The 17,990-nt window shown below is 39.5% G+C and overlaps 1 protein-coding gene across 5 annotated transcripts; it reads right to left on the bottom strand.

Moving 5' to 3' along the window:
- Window positions 1–8,985: 8,985 nt before the first annotated feature.
- Window positions 8,986–17,213, bottom strand: GGCT (gamma-glutamylcyclotransferase). Of its 5 annotated transcripts, none has more exons than XM_011972208.1 (4): window positions 16,928–17,213; window positions 12,914–13,059; window positions 11,157–11,292; window positions 8,986–9,596 (listed from the first exon to the last, which is right to left on the bottom strand). In XM_011972208.1, exons 1-4 carry the CDS (start codon window positions 17,066–17,068, stop codon window positions 9,453–9,455), a joined length of 567 nt encoding a protein of 188 aa, XP_011827598.1. In that variant the 5' UTR covers window positions 17,069–17,213; the 3' UTR covers window positions 8,986–9,452. The 5 variants fall into 5 exon arrangements, with proteins under 5 accessions (XP_011827598.1, XP_011827601.1, XP_011827602.1 ...); XM_011972211.1 differs by lacking the exon at window positions 11,157–11,292 and adding an exon at window positions 10,114–10,269; XM_011972209.1 differs by lacking the exon at window positions 8,986–9,596 and adding an exon at window positions 9,845–10,269.
- Window positions 17,214–17,990: the final 777 nt, after the last annotated feature.

Raw genomic sequence — 17,990 nt, 5'->3', positions numbered from 1 at the left:
ACTCAGCCGAGTATTCATTATTTCTATGTATTGGGAACATTTCAAGTCCTCTCTTCTAGCTCTTATGAAATATAAAATACATTATCAATAACTATAGTCACTCCACTCTGATACATTAGAACTTACTCCTTCTCTCTAACTCTATTTTTGTACACATTAACCTATGTCTCTTTATCACCCCAGCTGTCCTTCCCACATTCCCAGCCTGTGGTAACTCTCATGCTATTCTACCCTCTACCTCCATGAGACTAACTTATTTTTAGCTCCCACATGTAAGTGAGAACATGCAGTATATGTCTTTCTGTACCTGGCTTATTTCACTTAACATAGTGACCTCCAGTTCCATCCATGTTGCTGCAAATGACAGTATCTCATTCTTTTTATGGACAAATAGTATTCCATCATATATATATTTGGTTTGTTTTTAAACTTTTTTGAGATCACTATAAATTCACGTACAGTTGCAAGAAAGAGAAATTCATGTATCCTAACCCAATTTTCCTCAGTGGTAACATCTTGCAAAGTTATAATACGATATAACAACCAGAAGATATACTTTAATACCGTCAAGATACAGATCATTTCCATCACCACAAAGCTCCTTCATGTTGCTCTTTATACAACCTCATCCTCTACTTAACTCTTGGCAACCACTGTCTGTTATCCATTTCTACAGTTTTGTCATTTCAAGAATCATACATAAATGGAACCATACATTATGTAACATTTTGGAATAGTTGTTTTCCATCAGCATAATTCTTTGAAGATTCATTCAGGCTGTTGCATGTATCAATAGTTCTTTCCTTTTTATTGTTAAGTAGTATTGCTTGGTATGAATTACCACAGTTTGTTGAAAGACATCTGCATTATCTCCAGATTTGGACTATTATGAATAAAACCACTATAGGCATTCATATACAAGTTGATGTGTGAACATAAGTTTTCATTTCCCTGGGAAATGTTCAGAAGTGCAATTGCTGGGTTGAGAAACTTACAAACTTTTTCCCAGAATGACTGTACTATTTTACATTCCACCAGCAATGTATGAGGATCCAACTTCACAGCATACTCACCTGCATTTGGTGCTGTCATAATTTTTGGTTTTAGCCATTCTGATGTATGTATAGAGCTACTGATACATTATTGTGGTTTTAGTCTGCTAATAATGATGTTGAACATCTTTTCATGCACTTATTTGCTGTGTCTTCTCTTGGGTGAAATGTATCTTCATGGCTTTTCTTCATTTTTTTTGTTTTGTTTTTTATTTTTTGAGACTGGGTCTCACTCTGTCACCCAGGTTGGAGTGCAGTGGTATGATCATGGCTTACTGCAGCCTCCACTTCCTAGGTTCAAGTGATCCTCCTGCCTTGGCCTCCTAAAATGCTGGGACTACAGGCGTGAACCACCATGCCTAGCCTCTTTGCTTCCTTTTCTGATTGGATTGTTTACTTTTTTACTGTTGAGTTTTGAGAGTTCTATATTTGGTGTGTAAATGTTTTCTCCCACTCCTAGCTTGTCTTTTTGTTCTCTTAGGGTCTTTCACAGAGCAAAGGTGTTTTTTTTTTTGTTTGTTTTTGTTTTTGGTTTGGTTTTTAGTGAAGTCTAATTTGTCCATTTCTCCCTTTATGGATCACATTTTTGGTGTCAAATCTAAGAACTCTTTGCCAAGCCCTAGATTGCAAAGATTTTTGACTATGTTTATTTATTTATTATTTTATTACTAGGAGTTTTATAGTTTTATGTCAGACATTTAAACCCAAGATCCACTTTGAGGTAATTTTTGTATAAGGCATGAGACATAGGTCAAGGTTATTTTCTTCTTTTTCTTTCGACTATGGCTGTCTAATTGCTGCTCTGACACTGTTTGTTGAAAAGACTGTCCCTCCTCCATTAAATTCCCTTTGAACCTTTCCAAAAAACCAGGTGAGTATATTTGTGTTGGTCTATTTCTAAATTATCTGTTCTGTTCCATCGATCTATGTGTTTATCTCCATGCTAATAACATAAAATCTTGAAATTGGGTAGAGTGATCCCTCTCAATTTATTCTTCTTTTTCAAAATGGTTTTAGTTTCCTTTACTTTCCATATACCTTTTAGAAAAATAATTATTCTGGTATTTTGAGAGTAATTTTGTTAAACCTGCATATCAATCTGGGGGAGAATTGACATCTCTGCTATGTTGAGTCTTCCAATCCATGAACATGACATGCCTTTCCATTTATTTAGATCTTCTTTGAGTTCTTTCATCAGTGTTTTATAGTTTTTAGCATACAAGTCCTGCACATGTTTTGTGAGAGTTACACTTATGTATTTCTTTTTTTTTTTATTAAAGCAATTGTATATATTGCTGGTAGGAATGTAAACTGGTTCAGCCAATGTGGGAAACATTTTGGGAGTTCCTCAAACAGTTAAACATATAATTACCATATAGCCCAGCAATCTACTCCTTGGTATGAATCTATAATTGAAAAAAGGTACTCAAACAAACATATGTACATAAATGTTTAGAGCAGCACTATTCACAATGATCAAGGGTGACAATAATCTAAATGTCCGTCAATAGATGAATGGATAAGCAATTTATGATATACCCATAAAGCAGAATATTATTCAACCATAAAAAGGAATGAAGTACTGATACATGATACAATGTGGATGGAGCTTGAAGATACTATGCTAAGTGAGAGACATCATACACAAGGTCACATATTGTATGGTTCCATTTATGTTAAATACCCAGGATACCTAAATCCATAGAGACAAAAAACAGATTAGTAGTTTCCAGGGTCTGGGGAAAGGAGAAATGGGCAGTAACTGCTTAATGGGTATGTGGTTTCCTTTAGGGGTGATGAAAATATTTTTGGAGTAGGTAGAGGTCGTGGTTGCACAATACTGTGAATTTATTAAATGATACTGTATTGTTTACTTTAAAATTAATTTTGTTATGTGACGTGAATTTCATCTTACAAGTAAATATACAATCAAAATGCAATTGTAAATGGTAATGCATTTTAAAATTTGGTGTCCATGTATTCATTTCTAATGTATAGGAATACAATTGATTTTTTGTGTTTATATTGTATTGTATCCCATGATGCTGCTGAACTTACTGGTTCTAAGGGGATATGTTTTGTAGATTCTTTGGGATTTTCTACATAGATAATAATGTCATCTGAAAATAGGGATGGTTTCGTGTATTCCTTTCTGATTTGTTTGCTTTTTATTTCCCTTTCTTACCTTATTGCACTGGCTAGAACTTCCAGCACTATGTTGAATAAAATGGGTAACAGCAGGCTGGGTGCAGTGTCTCAAGCCTGTAATCCCACTCCTTTGGGAGGCTGAGGCAGGAGGACTGCTTGAGACCAGAAGATTGAGACCAATGTAGGCAACATAGTGAGACCCATCTCTACAAAAATTTTTTTAAATTAGCCAGGTGTGGTGGTGTGCACCTGTAGTCCCAGCTACTCAGGAGGCTGATGCAAGAGGATTGCTTAAGTCCAGGAGTTTATGGCTACAGTGAGCTATGATTGTGCTACTGCACTCCAGACTGGGCAACAGAGTGTCTCAAAAAAAAAAAAAAAAAGACTGGTGAGAGCAAACATCCTCGTCTTGTTCTCAATTTTAGGTAGAAAGCATTCAGTCTTTTATTATTATGTATTAATATAATGGTAGCTCTAGGTAATTTATAGATGATGTTAATAAAGTTATTGAAATTCCCCTCTATTCCTATTTTTCTGAGAATTTTTATCATGCATGGGTGTTGAATTATGCCAAATGCTTTTCCTGCACTAACTGATATGATCATATAACTTTATTCTTTAGCCTGTTTAAAAAAAGTGGCTTATTTTGATTGATTTTCAAGTATTGAACCAGCATTGTATCTCTGGAATAAACCCTACCTGGTTATGATGTATAATTGTTTTTGTTCACTCCTGAATTCTATTTTCTTATATATTGATAAGGATTTTTGCATCTATAGAGATATTGATCCATTGGCTTATTTTTGTTTACTTGTGTTTGTATTATCTCTGATTTTGGTATCAGGATAATGCAAGTTTCATTAAATGAATTGGTAGGGGTTACCATATATCCTTCCCTGTCGCTGGTGATTTTCTTTGCTCTAAAATTTACTTTATCTGATGTTAGTATAGCCACTTGTTTTTTCCTTTGGTTAATGTTTGCATTGTATATTTTTTTTCCATCATTTTTACTTCCAAATTGCTTATATTATTATAGTTGAAGTAAGTTTCCTGTGGACAGCATAAATTTGGGTCATGATTTTTAGTCCACTCTGCCAATGTCTGTCTTTTACCTTGTGTATTTAAACCATTTACATTTAATGTAATTATTAATATGTTAGGGTTTAAGCCCACCATTTCATGTTATATGTTCTGTTTGTTCTGTTTTTAATTTCTCTCTTTTCTTATCCCTGCCTTCCTGTGGGTTACTTGAACATTGTTTTGAAATTCCATTTTTATTTATTTGTTGTGTTTTTGAGTATATCTATTTGTATACTTTTTAGTGTTTGTTCTAGGTAGTATATATACATAATTTTTCAGTCTACTGGTATCATCGTTTTACCAGTTCAAATAAAATGCAGAAAACTTATTTCCCTGAGCTCTCCCCTTTTATAATCATTTAAAATATTACCTCTACATATATTTAGAACCATTAGTGTTATTTCTCCTTCAACAATCAAACATATTTAAAGAAACTCAAGAGAAGTAAAGTCTATTGTATTTCCCCATATTTTTGCTCACAATGATCATTTTTTCCTCTCTGATGTTCCAATGTTCCTGCATTTATTATTTTCTCTCTGTTTAGAGAACAGCCTTCAGCCATTCTTTTAGGGAAAGTTTCTGGCAACAAATTTTATTAGTTTTCCCTCTTCTGAGAATGTCTTGATTTCTCCTTCATTCTCAAAGGCTATTTTTACTGGATTCTTAGTTGATGGTTCTTTTCTTTCAGCACTTGAAAAATGTGCCACTTCCTTTGGGCTATCACAGTTTGTGATGAGAAATCTGGTGTCATTCGAATAGTTTTTTTTCCTATAGGTAAGGTGTCATTTCTTGCTGTTCTTAAGAATTTTTCTGTCTTTAGTTTTCAGAAGTTTAACTATGATGTGACTTGGTGTGAATTTCTTTATGTTAGGGGTTCACTCCATTTCTTGAATCTGTAGGTTTATGTCTTTTGCCAAACTTGAGAGACATTTTAGTCATTATTTATTTGGGTACTTTCTCAGCCTGCCCTTTCTCTTCTGGTGAGGCTCCCATAACACAAGCATTAGATCTTCTACTGTAGTACCACAGGTCCCTGAGGCTGTCATGGTTTTATTTTCCCTCAAGTATATTTTATGTCTATTGTTCAAATTGGATAATTTCTGTTGCTCTATCTTCCCAGTTCCCTGATTCTTCCCTCTGCCCCCTCCATTCTGTTGTTGAGCCCATCTGTTGAGTCTATAGTTTCAGTTATTATATTTTTTCAGTTCTAAAATTTCCATTTGGTTCTTCTTTATGTCTTCTATTTCTTTGCCAAGACTTTCTATATTTTCATTTGTTTCAAGCATGTTCCTCATTGCTCACTGAAATATTTTTATGATGGCTGCTTTAAAATCTTTGTCAGATAATTCTAATGTTGTCTCAGTTTTGGCATCTACTGATTGTCTTTTTTCATTTAATTTGAGACCTTTCTGGTTGTTGAAATGAGTGATTTTTCAATAGAAACCTGGGCATTTTGGAGATTGTTATGAGATTCTACATCTTATTTAAATTTACTATTTTAGCTGGCTTACTCTGAAACCACTTCAGCAGGAGAAAGTGAGGGGGCACTGCTTCAATACTGCCAGGTGTGGGTAGAAGTTCAGGTTTCCCACTCAGTTTCTGTTGTCACCAAAGTGGGCAGGGTGGGTGGAATGCACCTTGTTACTTAGAAGTAACAGTAGGGGTGGGAGGGGTAGAACTTTCAATTGCCCACTAGTTCTCTAATGATACCTTCTTGGCTGGGAGTGGGAATGCTTTGTTACTGCTTCCCATGTGACCTCCACCAACACCACAAAAAAAGTGGCTTAGTTACCACTGAGAGGTAGTGAAAGTCCTGACTGTTTACTTGAACTTTGATCCCAACCCAGCAGGAAGGGCCAGGGACACTATTACTGCCAGATGGTGGTATAAGCCTAGGCTCCCCACATGGTTTCCACCAACATCTTGAGGGAGGGAGTCTTGTTATTGCCAGAAGTCTCCCTACTTAGCTTTTTCTGACCCTACCTGGTGGTGGTGAGGTTAGGGTTCTTCATTATAGCCTGGCAAGTGTGGAAGTCTAGGCTCTCCTCTTGACCTTTGCTGGCATGAGTGGAGACTGGCATCCACAATTTTTTCTGTGGTATAACTGGAATAGACTGATTATTCTCTAAAATCTTTGTCATACTAGGTTGTCCTTTTCCTGGTTCTTTGACAAGAGCAGGCTTTTCTTTTGGGGTGTGTGTGTGTCTGTGCTCATTGGTGCTTTCAAGTTGCTGATTTCTTAAGTTGCAAGTACGAGATATATGAAGCAAAAGAAAACAGAATTCAGCATCATGTTGTGCCTTGGGTCCTGAGATCCCTGAATAGTCTGTCCTCTCTCCACCTTTCAGAGTCGTCTTCTGTTTGTTTTATATATAATGTTCAAGGATTTTAGTTGCTCTTAACTAGAGGAATAGGGAAAATCATACCTATTCCATCTTCACAGAAGCCAGTCTCCATACATACTTACTTCATTGTTTTAAATAGTTTCAATATCTTTTTTTTTTTTTTTTCCTGAGACGGAGGCTTGCCCTGTTGCCCAGGCTGGAGTGCTGTGGCACGGACTCGGCTCACTGAAAGCTCCAGCTCCTGGGTTCACACCATTCTCCTGCCTCAGCCTCCCTAGTAGCTGGGACTACAGGCGCCCACCATCACACCCGGCTAATTTTTTTTTTTTTTTTTTTTTTTTTTTTTTTAGTAGAGATGGGGTTTCACCGTGTTAGCCAGGATGGTCTCAATCTCCTGACCTCATGATCTGCCCGCCTCGGCCTCCCAAAGTGCTGGGATTACAGGCGTGTGCCACCGTGCCCAGTTGATCATTTCAGTATCTTAAAACCTTGGGGATCTAAATGTGTTTTTTCTTAACAAATCAGTATTTTTCTGCTCTCATTCATGATGTATCGTTTTCCTGATTATCTTTTACATTTTTAAGGGCAGTCCTGAGAACCTAAATTTAAGCTTTCTCCAGAGAGGATTTGCTTCTGTTTCTGCCGGGAGCTGCTGGGGCTACCAACTGGGGACCATTTTAGTTCTCTTTAAGGGTCCTGGCTTCATACAGAGTCTTCAGGTTCAGTTTTCCTGTCCTGCAGCAAGGGTGCTCCAGGGTTAGTAGTTCAAATCCAGAGCTATTATTGGCATTTGTGCCCAAGAACATCAGGATCATTTGTTTACCAGTACTTTGTCCTTTCAGCTCCCAGTTCATCTTTCTTCTTTTTGTGGAGGAGGAATTGGTACACCCTGAAGATTTTCCTTATTTCCTTGCAAGTCCAGATGTGGTTTTCAAAAACTATTTGTTATAGTTTATACAGAATCTCTGAGTATTGTGTTTAGAGGGCCAAAATGACTGGTAGAAAGGGAAACCTCCTACATATAACATTTGCATTTTAAATATTACCTTGAAAACAATTTTAAAAAACAGTATTTCTCATGATTATTAGGCTTTTCTTTCTTCATCTTTTTTTTTAGACAGGGTCTTGCTCTGTTGCCCAAGCTGGGATCCAGTGGCACAATCATAGCTCGCTGCAGCCTCGAACACCTAGGCTCAAGTGATCCTCCCAACTTAGCCTCCTGAGTAGCTGGGACTACAAGTATGTGCCACTATACCTAATTTTTTAACTTTTTTGTAGAGACGAGTTTTTGCTGTGTTGCCCAGGCTGGTCTTGAGCTCCTATCCTCAAGTGATCCTCCCACGTCTGCCTCCCAGAGTGCTGGATTATAGGTGTAAGCCACCGTGCCCAGCCCCAGATTTTTCTTAAAAGGCAGACATGAAGGTTTTTATTGTTAGCATTTTGAATTCTTTCACCAAAGTTGTCATTTATGTGAGAGATTATTAGAATAATATTCAATTCTTAGTATCTACAGCAAAACTGAGCTTTGTTCACGATACTACTATAAGCCTTGTAAGTGGGTTCTTGCTCACTGACAAACTTGGTTTTCTTGGGAGGAATTAAGAACAAGGAGAAAACTAGAATATGGGAGAGGATATATGGGAAATAGTGAACTGTGATAGCTGTGAAATATGGTCTAACCTCTAGTCTATGACAGCCTCACTGCAGAATTGCAGCTGTAGCCTGAAAATTCCTTTTACATTTTCATAAGAGAACACATTTTTATTTTATACTCCTGCAACTAGTTCAGCCTCATTCCAGCTCAGAAGGCACAGCTCACTGCATTCCACAGAGACACGGAGAATTTTTGATAACTAATATGCATGACTCTTCTTTTCTTCACTTATTCAGTACATAAATTTAAGGTCACTATTTCTTGAAAAGCCAAGAATCCAAGTGCCTCTGCCGCCCCACATTTTTTTCTTCATAGTACTGACTTTCCTACTTTAAAATCATTTTCCAAAGATGGCCCTGGACAAATTTAATTCTTCAATAAAATAAGAATTGCTAATACTTACCATATGCCACTTTCTATCCTAAGATTTCATATATATATATATATATATATACATACACACACACACTCATTTAATCCTCAAAATAATCCTAAGATGTAGACGTTTTGGTTATCCTCACTTTATATGTGAAGAAACTGAGACACAGAGAATAAATGGTGGCACAGACAATTGATCCTTGGCTATTTGGCTCCAGAGTCTGTACAATACTACTCTACTACAGATGCTGCATGGCCAAGACCAGACCCAGCATGTGTGATGATTTAACAACATAATGAAATGAAGTACTTTAGTAGAGACAACAGGTTAAACCACAAATACGTTTATTCCTCTAAAAACAGTATACCATCTTTCCAATTTTCAAAATGTTATTATCAATTCTCTGCAGATTACTCTCATTAAGCTGATTTTTTAAAATCTCAGACAGAGCAGAGCAATTCACCAGCACCATCATCAAGCGACAAATCTATCTTTTACCAGAGCAAGGAAACACTTAATATCAATTCAAGAGAATAGCTTTCAGTGTTTACAGAAGGGGTACTCACATTCACTTGTCACACATTTCAGGCCCTCATACGCCCCTTTTAAATTGTCTAACTCCTATCCCAGTTTCTTTTTATAGTCTGAAAACAAGGAATCACCCAAGTAAGATACTCCTTCAGCGCACTGCCGCAAATGGATCAAACATGGAGATCCCCCAGATCCCTGTTCTCAAGTGTTAAAAATATTTTATATTAGCACATAGAATACCCTTAGATATATTCTGTTATGTTCTAAAGAGTTTGTGTTTCCCCCTTTTTGATGATGTCCTCTATTTCTTCTGCGACCTTTCCTGTATAGTCATTTGGTTCTATTGCTTTTAACTTCTCTTGATACTCCAGCGGCAAACCATTTTCTTTTGCACCCATGCAAATAATCTGGAAATGGTTAAAACAAACAAACAAACAAACAAAAAAACCCTTTAGTTAGGAATATAATATAATGTACCATACCACAGTTTTATTTGCCTTCTCAAGGTATGAAATACTAGCTTTCAGATAACTCTAGGATAAACAGTTACATAACAAATAGAATACCATCATTCCTCTCACGCTGAGCATGAATGCGTATGGAGTTTTCAAAGCCAAATGAAGGATCCTCATGGAATATCAACTTTCTCAATATGTGATTTTAAATATTTTAATAATAAGACAAAAATATCTATATAGAATTTGTATGGCCTTTTAAGAAAAAAAAAAATACCATTCTTCAAAAAAAATTTAAAGTTTACAGAGAGCAGTTTTGGTTATAATGCCAGAGTTTACCCTTGCTCTGAATTAGACATGGGGGAATAAATGGCAACTGTGTTCAGCGATACTTTCAAGATCTATACCAGGTTAATTTCTCTAGGTTCCATACTAGAAAATTCCAGACGAGGCCTAGGAACCAGATTACCTATTACAGGTGCCATGACCTGATTGGGCCTGCCAACAGACAGCTAAGCTTGGGTTCTGAACAGGAATGTTGGGGTCTCTATCCCACATTCTTGTCTTGTGCTTGCAAGGGTGATTTCCCTGATTCTGAAAGGCAGTGTGATGTTTCTTTCTCCATCTAGGGATGAAAAACATTTCAGCAGTAGAAAGTATGTTTTTTCCCCTATAAAAATGAATATTGGTATTCATAAAATACTGTGTTATGGGGAGAAAAACATTATGAAAGCATATATATATATATACACACACACACACACACACATACACACACACACATACACACACACATATATATAGAGAGAGAGAGCATGAGAGAGATACTAAATCTGTTAAAATACACTCATAAATATGCTTTTCTACTTCAATACATGCCTACCTCATAAAAATGAAGCAAAAATTTATTGCCAGGCAAAAGAAAGAAATAGAGAGAGAGAAAGAAAGGAAGAAAATACATGTCTAGAATTCTGACTCACATACATTTCTAAAAATTTTTTTTAATAAATAGTTTTAAAAACATAATCATTACACATAATAATATTTTTGAATCTGTACATTAGGTAAATAACTATCATTTTTATATTTAAAGACATTTTTATTAAAATAAATATTTATGCAGAATTTAAAACATACAAAGCCTTTTATTTCTTTTTTAAAAATTTTTTTGAGAGCATCTCACTATCACCTGATCTCAGCTCACTGCAACCTCCACCTCCGTGGTTCAAGCTATTCTTATGCCTCAGCCTCCCAAGTAGCTGGGATTACAGGTGCCCGCCACCACGGCCTGCTAGTTTTTGTATTTTTAGTAGAGACGAGGTTTCACCACGTTGGCTAGGCTGGTCTCAAACTCCTGACCTCAGGTGATCTGCCCACCCCAGCCTCCCAAAGTGGTGGCATTCCAGGTGTGAGCCACCACGTCAGGCCTACAGTCTTTTAAAAACAATATATTCTTTAGTTTCTCTCAGTGAAATTTAAAAAGTAATCACCACCAGTCTGTAAATAGCTTACCTTTTTATACTGTGGGGATGGCGGAGCACTTTCGTAATTTGTCATCAGATAACTTCGACAGGTTATTTCTCTTCCTTCTTGAGTTGCAACTTTAACTTCTATTACAACATACATTCCACTTTTAACCCCTTCTTGCCTGAAACCAGAACAGCCAAATTTTAACCATATTTGACCTAGCCAATTTAGCTCACTGGGTAAGGTCTTTTTATAATAGTCAAGACGGGGTATGGGATTAAACATTTAACTACGTATGAACATACTTGCTCCCTATGTATTTGGGATAAAAAATATATAAATTTACCACATTAAAAGTAAGCCTTGCATTTAGGCTGGGTGCGGTGGCTCACACCTGTAATCCCAGCACTTTGGGAGCCAGAGGCAGGTGGATCACTTGAGGTCAGGAGTTCAAGACCAGCCTGGCCAACATGGTGAAATGGCATCTCCACTAAAATATGAAAATTAGCCAGGTGTGGTGGTGGACACCTGTAATCCCAGCTACTCAATAGGCTGAGGCTGGAGAATCACTTGAACCTGGGAGGTGGAGGTTGCAGTGAGCCGAGATTACACTGGGGCAATCCAGGCTGGGAGACAGCAAGACTCCATCTCAAAAAGAAAAAAAAAAAAAAGACCAGGTGCAGTGGCTCACACCTGTAATCCCAGCACTTTGGGAGGCCAAAGCGGGCGATCACCTGAAGTCAGGAGTTCGAGGCCAGTCTGACCAACATGGAGAAACCCCGTCTCTACTAAAAAACACACACACACACACACAAAATTAGCCCGGCATGGTGGCACATGCCTGTAATCCCAGCCACTCGGGAGGCTGAGGTGGGAGAATCGCTTGAACCTGGGAGGCGGAGGTTGGGGTGAGCACGAGATCGTGCCATTGCACTCCAGCCTGGGCAACAAGAGCGAAGCTCCATCTCAAAAAAAAAAAAAAAAAAAAAAAGTAAGCTTAGCTTAGCATTTCAATTAGAAGGCCTGAGACATAATATTACTTGTTATAGTCCTAACATAACTCTCCATATTTATCTTGTCCTAAAAGAGGCTTCAATGTAGTTTGTTTGTTTGTTTTTCATCTTCATACCCCTGAAACATTGTTCTTTGGGCTACAAAAAATGGATGGTGTTCTGACAGCAAGAGAATATCCACCTAGAAAAAAGGTAGAGAGGATGGCTCATTCTCCTTCACAAGTGAGGTAAAGTATCCAGCATGTCAGATAACCCTCTCTTCTCAAGGCCTCTTCTGCAACTTTTCTTTGTATGAAATGCTCTGCCACACAACTCTGACAGCTCTAGTTATAAAAAGTATCAAAGCATTTCTAACATGTTGTCAAATGCTTTTACAAAGTATTACTTATTTACTGATTCACCTGCCATCTTAAAAAATTGTTCTTTAAAAACTGAATTCAAGTAACTTTCAAAATCAACAAAAATATGTAACAATTACAGAAATCTTCACGCCTTTTCACAGTATGAAACTACAAAGAAAAATTATAAAAGACAATAGAATGAAAAATAAGGGCTTCCATCTTTTACGTAAGAGATTACAAACATCCCCCTAAATCTTTATCAGAAAGTGTAGCCCTTCTAGACTTTTTAGCAAACTCACATTATCATGCCTTTTATGTTGACTCTAAAAGTATAATGAATATGTCTGTAGTATGTGGTTTTGAAAAACTAACACACAGATACACATCCTCACATATAATCTGCTTTCTGAATTAGTTATTGTTTAACTTATAATTAGAAGCCACCTACTCATCCAGAGAATTTAAATTGCTTTTGTTCATTTTCCATACTACTCCCCACACTTCATCGCCAGGACTTTGAAAAATGGTGGCTATCCCTCCATGCCAAGTTTGACTTGTTTTGCCTTGGGAATTGCCAAAGTCAAGCTTAAAATCCTACAAAGGAAATCAAAGTGATATGATCAATATCCACTTGAACCCAAATTTCCCTCCTCAAAATAAAAAGGATTTACCTTGAACTCCATGCAATTAAAACATTCAATAAACAGAGTTCCTTCTATGTCTAAGAAGCTGTGGAAAATATAAAGTTAAACAGACAAGGACCCAGATCCCAAGGACTATTTTTTTTTTATATTTTTCTTTAAAAATGAAACATATACTGAATATGTACAGACATCTTAACAAAAACAAAAAGTTTAAGGAAAAAAAAAATGCCATAACCCCAATGCCTTAACACAACTGTTTTCATTTTTGCAAATTACTTCCCAGTCTTCTTACATACACATAAATTTTTACTTAGAGACAAGCTGGGTGATGGCTACATGTGTTATAATATTCTCTCTTCTTTTATGTCTGTAGAGTATCCTACCAACATATATCACCAAATTTGCCCTGAGAGACCTGGCATTTGAGGATGAATGATTTGTGTACTTATGAACACTAATACTCATGAATTATACTAATTTATCTATAGTAATCATAAGAGCAGCTAACACTAACTGTGAATGGGAAGGACATTTAGGCAGGGGATGAGCATGCCCAAAGGTGTGGATAAAAGAGTGTGTTTTGGGGGCCAGGTGCAGTCACTTAGGTCTGTAATCCCAACATTTTGGGAGGCCGTGGCAGGGATCCTTTTGTACTCAGTGCTATTGGCATTACACGGACCATTCCCTTTTATTTTGCTAACAACTTTCTTATACCCATTTTACAGCAGCAAACACTGTGGGTTAGAAAGATTAAGCAACCTGCCTAAGGTCTTGGAACTAGTAAGTAATGAAACTAGGTTTCTAGTTTAACTTCTTTCCTGACAGAGGTGGGCAAGCAGGGGATAGAGTCCTGGGGAAGATTAAAAATCCTTATGTGAAAAAACAAAATAAAAAATAAAAACAAAACAAATAAAAAACAGAATCCTTATACGGCTTATTTGGCCGAGGAAGATTTCTTTCCATCTTTCCAGAGCTTAGTTTCCTTATAGACAAATTTAAAAGGTTAAACTAAGTGATACTTCTAGGATCCTTTTCAGGTTTATATTTTACCCCTGTCACTTGTATTTTCTCAAAAAACGTGTCAGACATCTCAGGCATAGGGTTGGCTGGAGCGACCAGTAACTTTATTCAGCTAGGACCACGTGTCTCTGGCAGGACACCAGGAGACCTGATAAAAGTTACAATTCACACTAACTGGTTGTGTATTGCTAAATCCAATAAACAATTTTCATTCCTCATCTTGTTCCACTTCTCAGTAGAACATAGGTAACCATCTTCTCCTGATCTGCCTCTTTCCTGATTTTCAGGCTATTCCTTGATCTCAATCCCCTTTGCCAACTCCTCCTCCATTACCTGATTTTTAAATGTTGGAGTTGCTCAAGGCTTAGTCTAGGCCATGAGTGTCCAACCCTTTGAATGCAAGAATTTTTTTGCTTACCTGTGGTGGCGGACATCACGAAAATTAGGCATGGGCTTTTGTGTTTGTTTGTTTGTTTGTTTAAGCTCATCAGCTATTGTTAGTTTTAGTGTATTTTACTTATGGCCCAAGACAATTTTTCTTCTTCCAATGTGGCCCAGGGAAGCCAAAAGTTTGGACACCCATGATCTAGGCCATTTTCTCTATTCATTTGGCAATTTGCCCAAGACATTCTCATCCCCTACAATGACTTCAAATATTCTATCATCTTTAAACCTAGACTAGATCTCTCTTCTGAGCTTCAGAAGAAATGCTTAGAACAGGGCCTAGTACACAGTAAGCACTTAATAAATGTTCGCTAATATTATTCTGTTCACTTGACTGTTTAGCAAGCATTTCAAATTCAAAACGTTCAAACTGAACTTACAATTTTCTCCTCCCCAACTGGATTTTCCTCTTCTCTCTGCAAACATCACCTGCACCTATCTGCTGCCAAAAACCTGAGTCATCTTTGATATTCTCTTCACACTCAATCACTATGCTTTAACAATGTTATCTCCAAATTAGGTCTCAAATCCATCGACCCTGCCCTGCCACCACCCTAGTTCAAGATGCCATTCATTATCTTTGGCAAAAATTGCTGTAAAAACTTCCTGAACTCTCCATATCCACTCTTCCCTCCTTCAAATCTATTTTCCATGTGACCAGAATGAGCTTTGGGAGATAGAAATCTGATCTTTCATGTGCTTTAGTTCTGCAGTGTGTCTTATTTGGCTTCTGAGGTCTTGGAAGATGTGGTCCTTCTGAGGTCTTGGAAGATGTGGTCCTTCCACATCTCTCCAGTCTTCATGCCACATTCCCGTTACTAAACTCCAGCCACACTGACTGAAAGATCCAGCCTCCTCTTTCTTCAGGCCCTTTGCAGAAGATGCTGTCCCCTGTTTTGTGTGCTTCCCACCTCTGCAATCATTCAGGTCCCAGCTTAAAAGTCACATTTTCAGGCAGGGCTTTCCTGAGCATCCTGGTTAGGTCAGGTACCCTGGTCATACACCCCATTTCACTTTGCATGCCTCCTCTTAAAGATGGACCATATACCTGTAACTGAATAATCCCTTGTTTGATATCTCTTCCCCCTGCCCTGACTGTAAGTATTTGGACTCCCTTCCTACAGTTGGGAAATTCCCTACTTTACGAGTTTGGGAATAGGGAGTACCAGAGCCTGACTCCCATTTTTGAGGCTTCAAAGGCCAGAAGTTGGTTCTCTCAGTTTTGCTTAAAGTCATAGCATGGGTGTGTGGCCAAAACATAGCCAATCAAGACATTCTGGGGCTTTCAATTAGAAGCTAGTGCCCAAGACAGCAGGGACTCCAGAGTGGCCAACACACTCGGGTTTCAGGACGTGCAGGGATGTACAGAGGCAGGCAGTGTCCAGGGCAGGTGGTGGTGGTGGTAGACAATACAGCATCCATGCTTACCAAGTTCAGCAGTGGCGCAGAAGAGGCTCCCTGGGCTGGTTCTGTTGTGTGATGCCCACTGTATTACAGTTGCTGCGCCTCCCTTTATGCCTGTCCGTTTTGTCAGCTTTGTACTCCTGCCTTCCTGGTCATTCTGTGAGCTCTCCAATAGCCTTTCAACACATTCTTTTTTTTTTTTTTTTTTTTTTTTTGCTTAAATCAGCCAGTTTCTGTTGCTTGCAACTAAGAACTCTGACGAGGTTAGCAGAGATCATGTTTGTCTCATTCGATGCTATCAAAAAGTTTTGTACGTACTCTGTTGCACCTCTCTCCCACAGGCTGAGAGTTCCTCAAAACAGTCACTTTACTCAATCATGTTTATACCACTAGTGTTAAGTGCTGGAAGAATATGTGCTAAGTGAATGAATGGACTGGGCTGAAGAGCAATGATTTACCAACACTGGTTATAGTTCATCCAGGCCCTTGACCTAACTGAGCACAGCACTATTACGAATAAGACATGGTCCTAGCTTTCAGGACCTCTCAGAGGAGGAGCGAAAGGCAGGTAAACGGATTTTTACAATGCGAGGTGAGAAGTGCTGTAACAAAGGTATGTACAGAGCAGAAAGCAACCAATTCCCAGACCCGGGTCAAAGAAGGCTCCTCAGAAGTACCCACTGAATGCACTGTTAAGTTAGTGGACGAGAGGCCAAATCGGTGCAGACCGAGCAGCCGGTGCACAGGCCAGGAGGGGGAAAGCTCCGGGTAGCCTGAGAGGGCACCGTGGCCGGGGCAGCGCCGGGCAGTGGGCCCAGCGGAGGAGGTGGACCCGCCCAGGAGGCTGAAGCCTCGTCCTACTACCCTCATCAGGAAGAACTGCATGCCTGTCCCGATCGGCCACGTGTGCCCCCGGCCCCGGAGAGGGTAGCGCAGGCGGGGACACTCACCTGCAGGCGGGCCACACAGAAGAACGCCGCCGAAGGGTTTCGGAGGTGGATCCTCTCGGTCAGCAAGTTGCTGCCGTAGGCAAAGTACAGAAAACTCTCCTCATCCGGACCCGGGACGTCCTTGCAGCCCGAGTTCGCCATGTCCCACTACACGTCTGCACCGGAGCCTGGAGCAGAGCTGCAAGGAGCGGCCAGAGCACGCAGCACTGCGGCCCACTACTCCCGCGCAATGACAGCCGCGCCGCAGACTCAGGGTTAGGGGACTGGCGGGAAGCGTGGGCCGGTCAGGAGCGAGCGCTCTCCTGATTGGCTGCCGGTCCCCACCTACCTGAGTCGCCCCCTTTGATTGGCCATCCCCACGGCCTTCTCTCCGCCTTCCGCTGAGACTCAGAAATACTCTGTCCCGAAGCGACCCGGCGCTGGCTCCTCATTAGACAGGATCCAGTGATGTCCCGCCCCTCCTTGCTCAAGACTTCCTCTGATTCTGTGATTGAGGGGTGGGCAAGCACTCCTCACGGGCGGGTCCGGTCGGATGCGCACCCGCTGAAGGTCTCGGCGCGTGACTGGTTTCTCTGCTCAAGGCTGCGCGCGTGTGGTTCTTTGGTACTTTCTGCGCCTTAGGGAGTTCTGGTCAGATCTGAGGCGAAACAGCGGCCCTAGCCACTCCATCAACGGCTCCCTCGCCAGGCAGCTCTCCCTGTCCTGCCTTCCTGGCCTAGAGGAGTCAGGCAGGACGGTCCGTTAACCCTTTCTGCTGGTTCCCGCACCCCGAGCCCTGGTCATCAACCTGACCCCTTTCCACAGACCCGTCGCCTGCTGGAGCCCTGGGACTCCCTTCCCTGATGGAAGTAACATGCCTGGGCTTAAATTCCGATGCTGCCAGTTACTAGCCAAGTAACCTTGGGCACCTCTGGTCTCCGTTTCCTCTTTTTAAAAATTGGGATCATAATATAAGTTAGGATCACAGTAGAAACCCCTATATTGTGTTTGGTTTCCCCCTTCCCCTCACCACACATCCTGAGTATTTTAAAAACCTATATTGTTAATTTTTGAATGAAAATAT

This window comes from Mandrillus leucophaeus, unplaced genomic scaffold, assembly GCF_000951045.1.
Source record: "Mandrillus leucophaeus isolate KB7577 unplaced genomic scaffold, Mleu.le_1.0 Scaffold128, whole genome shotgun sequence".
In the NCBI taxonomy this organism is placed as follows: domain Eukaryota; kingdom Metazoa; phylum Chordata; class Mammalia; order Primates; family Cercopithecidae; genus Mandrillus; species Mandrillus leucophaeus.
The sequence above is the reverse complement of the archived record's forward strand: the minus strand, read 5'-3'. Positions and strand labels throughout refer to the sequence as shown.